This window comes from Mchenga conophoros, linkage group LG6 (assembly GCF_057382185.1).
Source record: "Mchenga conophoros isolate Kocher_MC1m ecotype Shallow Benthic linkage group LG6, M_conophoros_male_GT1.1, whole genome shotgun sequence".
Taxonomy (NCBI): Eukaryota; Metazoa; Chordata; class Actinopteri; order Cichliformes; family Cichlidae; genus Mchenga; species Mchenga conophoros.
This window is the reverse complement of record NC_140531.1, coordinates 10378401-10385549: the sequence shown is the minus strand read 5'-3', so window position 1 is coordinate 10385549 and position 7149 is coordinate 10378401. Positions and strand designations below refer to the sequence as shown.

Genomic DNA, 7149 nt, shown 5'->3' with positions numbered 1-7149 from the left:
CAGTTTATTTAATGTGGACCTGAGCAGTGCCCAAAACAACAACCAAACAATTTTTATTGAACCCTACTTCAGCCAATCAGCAGTCTTTATCTCTTTCAGCATCAAACACAAACCACACCTTGAAGAGAGGTGACAAATCCACAAACACCTTCAAATGTAAACACACATCACACATGATGAACATGGATCCTAACATAGTTGATACTTTTTTTTGTAAAGCCTGATACTAAATGTGTGCAGGCCACCTGAACTGCTTTGTCTCGAGTGCCGCCCACTGGGTTGGTCACTAGAACTGTGTGTTGCCATCACTGGAGCCGTGGTTGGTCTTTTAGATTATTTAGACTGGGACTGTTTTTTGTTGATTAGGCGGCATGGTGTCCTGACGGCTGCCTCTGTTGTTTTTTTTCCCAGGAGGAGGAGAGTGGAGCACAGGTGGACAGCAGCCACGGAGCAGAGAGCACGGAGTTTTGGGTGAAGACATGACACAGGAGTCGAGGGAGCTCACTGGATTGTTGTGTTGTCTTATTTACTCCACTGTAAATAAAGAGCACTCTCCATCGCACGAGTCCTGCTTTTGGGTCCTCCTTCCCCACTTCACAAAGACTGAAACTAATTATACAGGTAATAATAAAGGAACCAAAAGTTCACATCTATAGCTTTAAATTTGGACAAATCTGTCAACACAACCATCATGAATAGAATAAAATACAAACAAACACTGAAACTAATGAAAAATTACACATGATATATGAACTGTGGAAACTAACTGAACAATAAAACTCAGAATAAACAAATTCAAACATTATATGAAAGGTATAAACTGATTTGCATCTTATTGATTTGCAGGCTCACTTTGCTCCAGGACTTGACGACTGGCCCAACCCGTACAGTCTTTGTCTCTTAATACTGAATGTTGAAAACTGATACTCATGGACACCTTATTTCAGCCTCTTTACTTTGCATAAGAGACCCAAAGCTTTACATCAACATGATGTTGTCTAGTGGACCAGCACGTCCATTACATGTTTTGCCGTTATTGCTGTTTGTTACGAGTTCAAATATTGAGGGTGAGCACAAAACAATAATGGTCCAGAAGAGCTTCGGTCAAACAATGATTTTAATGAACACGTGCGTGGGGAGATGAACACTGCCCACAGACAGCATCGATCTCCGCCCAACGATACACAAGCAGTTGTTTTATACCATCAGGGTTTACTTTTATGACGCCCCCTCATGCGTCAAGCAGATACAACACAGGCATAAGTTTCAAAACCACAAATGTTCTGTTGACGACTTTTGACACATTTAAAAGGACATCTTCTCCGTCTGGAGGCCAGGTGCTTCCTATTAATCTTCTAACTCTCGCTTATCTCCTGGAACAAACTGTCCCTTAGGCAGACACAATTTTGCAGTCACAAGCTTTTGCAAACTATTATTTGAACTCTTACACCAACAACGCCGTTAAACTCGCCCTCCCAGAAGCCATCGTCCTCGTGGGTCTCTCTGCTCAGGATGGGGATGATGGCGCCTTCTGGGAACGACAGCTCATCTTCCGTTTGTCCGCGTAGTCGTACAAAGCCTTTGCGAATGAAACTGCAACACAGACAGTGGCAACGAGGGTATTAAACAAAGCAGGAAATCAAAACTCCGATATTATCTGGTGGAGGCGGATCTCACTCCTCGAGTCTCCGTTGACGGAGCCGGTTGGGAGTTCGGTTTCAGGTTCGGTGGAGTTGCTGGAGGACTGGGATCGGGCGTCCAGCGCGGCCAGCGACTGCAGCATGCTCAGCAGGCTGTTGGACGAGGGCAGCTGCAGGTATTTCTCCGGGACGTAGCCCACCTGTCCGCTACGGTTTCTGGCCTGGAAACACAGACAATGCACACAGACGATGACAACAGCCAAAAATGTTTCAACAGGAAAACTCCTAATGAGAAAAAATAAAGTCAGATGTAAAGAGTAGGGCTGTAACAATATCACTGCATCGTCGCCAGAATTTAATAACAGCCACAAAGAGAATAATAGGAGAGCTTTTGTTCTCTCTTCCTGAATTAACAAGAAATCTAAAATCCTAAACAAGCCTCTGCTGAATTCATGAAGCTTGATTTCATGAACACCGGTGGCCTCCCCTTCCGCTGCTTACTTATTTTCATTCAGATTGAAAACACTCAGAGGTATTGGGATCTCTGTTGGGGCATGCTGTGGGGAATCACAGCACTAAAACAGATCTATATAAATGATATTGCTCACATTTTTATGTATGATTATATTCATTAAAATAAATACCCCATTAAAACACTATATCTGTATATGAAAAGATAATCACCTAAGTAAATATACATAAAATATTGGCTCAACACGTGGAACATTTGCACAATGGCTCACAGGAAAGCCAGACTTACACAATAAACAAAAGTAAAACAGCAACAATGCACAATGTTCCTTCAGGGAAATGATCTGAAAACAACCACACACAAAGTACACAATGACTACACACCAGCAGCTCTGCAGAGGCGTTTATAAAAGAATGACTTCACACAATGATGGGAGCATCCACAGCTGACATTTCTACATTTAAGTAGACACCACTGAACACCCGAAAAATGTCCTCAAAGACTTCTCAAATTTTCTCCCAAAGGTCCAGGAGCAACTTTGTAACAGTCTGTGACAAACAAAGTGAAAATGACAACTAAGTAGCTGGGAGATCATCAAATTAACATTTTATATCCATGACCAGGTCACTCCGCAGATCTCAAACTGATCAAGAGTCCACGAACCGCTGTTAAAAAGCAGAAGCTGACAAACTGTGATCAAACCGGAGCGCTGCTGAGGCAGGATTGGATCACCATCAATCAGGATTTGGCCCAGATTTTCAGTAGCTGCACTTAAGGTATGAATTTAAAAACTGCCTCATTCATGAATTATTGCATTCACAAACTTGGGTGCCATGCCCGCCCACCTGCCTGCCCGGCTGCGTGACGAGAATCTCCCATCAGCCCTTTACGGCTGCAGGGCCAAAAAAGAAGCAGAGAACTGTGTATTTGTACATTTTTTGATTTGTCTGTATGTTCAGCAGAGCTTCTACCACCCAGGCCAACCTGACCTGCCTCAATGCACCGCACGCATTTTAGTTGAATTATTCTAATTCCTGAAGCCACATCAGTTCAACTGATCCCAGAGAAACACTAAAACGTCCAGTAGATAGTCTGTACCGGTGCGAGGTCTTATAAAAACTGAAACTAAATGTTTGTCAAACAGTCTAAGAGCCAGAGAGTGAACTAATACACAAAACAACCAACCCTCAAACATGAGAGTGCATCTGCTACATAACTGTGTTTGTGTTATTTTTGTACCTTGACCCAGTCCTCCATGTCGCCATCATCGATGCCCTCCAAGATTTCCTGCTCCTCGATGGTCAGCTCGTCTGGCTGAGAAGCCTGCAGACAGACAAACACGTTCATTCAAATTAAAGCTGCGATGTAACAGTTTAACCATCTTCATTTCACCCGTGATGTATATTTTTCAAATACCGCCACACTGGTGAACGGACAAAAATGCTCACTGTGGCTTCAATAACATCAGCCAGAACACTGAAGAAAACACTGAGACCATGCCTGCATTTATACCACACTTTACTCAGGACTCAGGTAATATAAAACAACTAATACTCCAAAGCAGCACAAAACTCAGACTTAAACTAGAATTTCTGTACAAATTCAAAGAGCAGGTGTTTTAAACCTGGACACAGAATCATTAGTGCCACAAAGTTTGGGAAAGTAAATCTAAATGGGGGTTAAACACGACTGGAACTGATTAAAAACAGCCAAAACAAAAAGTGGCTTCACTTCAAAGTCAGAATTATAACTGGTATCCCAGTATTCGCTGCCTGTCTGTTGTCAGACGCATTTGTGTGACCATAAATACCACTTAAGTGGGAAAAGGAACTTCTGGTCATCTCTGCTTGGACTGCTGACTCAAGTGTCAAAAAATGATTTGATAGAGGAACTTGTATTGGAAAAAAGAGGAGCAGGGTATTGATCCCTGTTGATTTACCCGTCAGTCTACAGTCATAACTTTACCTATGACTAAAATCTGACACAAATGAGCATCTTCTGAAGGATGTCACCAGTCCTTCACCTGGTGACATGTTAAAGATCCACGTCCAATCCAAATATTTAATTAAAAGTGGAGGTTGTGCATTTATTTAGGAAGATAAACAGTCTGATAAAGTCGGAACAAACACGAGCTGGAAATAGTCCCACGGTGAGGAAATGAGACGACACATCTGTAAATAAAAACTAAAAATGGGAAATAATCTAAGTTCCTGTGCAGGGAAAGGAGTACAGTACAAAGTTCACTGTTCTGCCTTCAGGCTCATAGTTCAGACTAACAAAGATAAAGACCAATCACGCAGGACTTATTATGTTTCCTGCTTTGACTTCTTACCCAGACTGTTCCATAATGTGTGTGCAGCACTTTTGTGATTAAAATCTATTTAAATTAGTTGTTTATTTCAGTGCAGACAGATTATTGACACTCAAACAATGGAGCTACTTTGTCTGTTACTTACAATTTTTTAGAAAATTAGAACATTTTTTCCTGCTTGTGTATCAATTTAGAGGAAAGGTCATCACCCAGCTTCTCAAGCTTCATACTCCAGTGATCATGAATGTCTAAAAAAAAAAAAAAAATCTTTTCTGCATCTGGTATTGTTGAGATGTTTAACTCTGGACCAAAAAGGTGGATCTGCTCTGCCTAAAGCCGCTTTGAGCATCAAGGTCCTGAGCCGAGTCCAGTCCGGGCTTTTGTGGCCACGGCCAGCTCAGCTTTCAGGATGCCCGTGAGCTGCTTGTTCCACTCGTCTGATTTTGTATTGATTGTTGTCTAAACAAATTAATCTGTCATCTGTTGAGCTTTGTTCCACTTCTCAACAATCTCCTCTGATCTGTGTTCATTACAGCATTTTACCTGTGGTTTCCAACCTGTGCAGTTCAAACCTGAAGGATCCACATTTCACTTCACTTTTCTGTAGAAATAGATTTTCCGGTAAACTGATTAACACCTCCTGCCAACTAAATTAGTCAAACACGAACCTTATTTTATGCTACAAAATTTGTATTAAAAGCAACCCAAACACTTTGAGATTTGGATTTTAATAGTTTCAAAAATTATTCTTCAAGTTTTACTTGAACATTTTAGAGAAATCATGTTAAGTTCTAAATTTTTAAGGTTGGGGATTTCATTCCATGCATAATAAATACGAGTTTATTTTCCCCAATAATCACTAAAAGCAATCGCATGTGATATTTTATGCATTTAATAATGAATAAAAAGAGAAAAACATCAGTATTTACCGTATCTGAGTCGACAGGCTGGAACATGAAGTCTGGTGCTTGCTGGAACGCCATGTTCTTCTGCACAAACAGCTGCTGGTGAAACTCCTGCAGAACCTGCATGCGTTTCAAGGGAACAGACAAAAATATACATATATACTTATTTAAGGTTTATCACAAGCTTACAAATCAGCCCATGTCTAAACCTGCATAATTAACACTTAGTAAAGCCTTTAGGGTTCAGGCTTGCTCCCTATTTAGTTTTAATTTCTTGCCCACATTTATTTCTATTTAAAATTAACTTTGAAAAAAAAAAAGACCTCCAGCTGAATGAATTGTGGCCAGTGATCCGTGTAGCTTTGGGCCACATTTATCATTTTTTATTTTCCATTACTCTGTCAGTTTATTTCTGTTGTATTAAGTTATGTGATTTGCTTATAAAATGAACCCAAATCAGCTTTTTATTATTTTAAACAAGTCAAATAAAAGAAAACGCCAATAACAATTAAGAGAATGACCATAAAGCCGTTTCTGGTTACTATCAGCTGATCTGAATGCTGATGACCACTCTGGTGTTTGTGGTCACAGCCTGACATTAAAAACGTATCACAGGCTCGAGTTCACCGCCTGCCTATTTTCACACAGACTATTTTTAACTCTCCAGCTGCTGAAAGCTTAAAGAGACAGTTAACAAATTACATAACATATCACTGTAAGTAACACAGGTGAAGGTACAAACAGTTTTAATTCTAATTTCAGGTTTTTTCTAAAGCCAGCTAAAGCAGCCGGGGACTGGACCACAACCTGGACCACAAAGCTCTCTGCCCACCCGAGGGAGGACGAAGTACCTGTGTGGATATTTTAAGCTGAACTCATGGGGCACAGCTATTAGCTGTTCTGGAAAACAAAGAAACCTCCCCAGTACTGGTCCCAGGCTAGTAACTTTGGTCTTTTGAATTGTACTTAAGTTTGGCCCCTCATCAAGAACCAGTTGCCTTGGGGAGACCATACCAGGGGACAGCATAGCTTCTCCTCCTCAACTGCGATCATTCACAGAAAGGAAAGGAGCCAGTGTAGGTGGTTTGACTGGCATCTGAAATAGGCGGCCTCCAGAATGTCTCCTAGACGAGCTGGTAAGGGCAGACCAAACACACACTGGACACATTATGTATCTCGGCCGGCTCGCCGTGGTATCCCAGTATTCGCTGCCTGTCTGTTGTCAGACGCATTTGTGTGACCATAAATACCACTTAAGTGGGAAAAGGAACTTCTGGACATCTCTGCTTGGACTGCTGACTCAAGTGTCAAAAAATGATTTGATAGAGGAACTTTTATTGGAAAAAAGAGGAGCAGGGTATTGATCCCTGTTGATTTACCCGTCAGTCTACAGTCATACCTTTACCTATGACTAAAATCTGACACAAATGAGCATCTTCTGAAGGATGTCTGACCTCTGCCTTAGAAACACGATGAAGAGCTGAGTTATTTGGAAAGCTACTCGTTTACACCGAAAGGCACCAGAGTGGCGGCTCACTGTTCTCCAGGAAGAGCAGGAGTAGGTGGCTGGGGAGGGGGACGTCTGGGCATCATGACCGGACTCAGATAAGCAGCAGAAAATAGATGGAAGGAAGTCAGGTTTAGTAATATCAGTTTTATATTCTTTAATCTTGTACACCGTATAAATGCCTAACATTTTAATCAGGCTTCCTGTAGAAACAAGATGCTGCTGCGTCTCTGCTCACATGGAGAGGCAGAGGTTGAGGTTGTGTGTGAGAAATATATTACTATGAATTACAAGGCTAACAATTACACCAAACT

General features: G+C 41.4%; 1 protein-coding gene across 2 annotated transcripts; it reads right to left on the bottom strand.

Moving 5' to 3' along the window:
- Window positions 1–522: 522 nt before the first annotated feature.
- LOC146572106 (F-BAR and double SH3 domains protein 2-like) lies at window positions 523–6917 on the bottom strand. Of its 2 annotated transcripts, XM_085276106.1 has the most exons (5): window positions 6783–6917; window positions 5353–5448; window positions 3352–3435; window positions 1678–1861; window positions 523–1593 (listed from the first exon to the last, which is right to left on the bottom strand). In XM_085276106.1, the coding sequence occupies exons 2-5, from the start codon at window positions 5404–5406 to the stop codon at window positions 1508–1510; spliced, it is 408 nt and encodes a 135-aa protein (XP_085132232.1). In that variant the 5' UTR covers window positions 5407–5448; window positions 6783–6917; the 3' UTR covers window positions 523–1507. The 2 variants fall into 2 exon arrangements, with proteins under 2 accessions (XP_085132232.1, XP_085132231.1); XM_085276105.1 differs by lacking the exon at window positions 6783–6917 and having other exon boundaries at window positions 5353–5485.
- Between the last annotated feature and the right edge of the window lie 232 nt (window positions 6918–7149).

Bases quoted from the DNA above. Each gene is read 5' to 3' on its own strand.
- LOC146572106 (XM_085276105.1), bottom strand. From the start codon at position 5,454: ATGCAGGTTCTGCAGGAGTTTCACCAGCAGCTGTTTGTGCAGAAGAAC. The intron at 3,436-5,352 runs GTAAATACTGAT...GTCTGTCTGCAG, and splicing joins AGCCTGTCGACTCAGATACG to GCTTCTCAGCCAGACGAGCT. The intron at 1,862-3,351 runs GTACAAAAATAA...CTGTGTTTCCAG, and splicing joins ACATGGAGGACTGGGTCAAG to GCCAGAAACCGTAGCGGACA.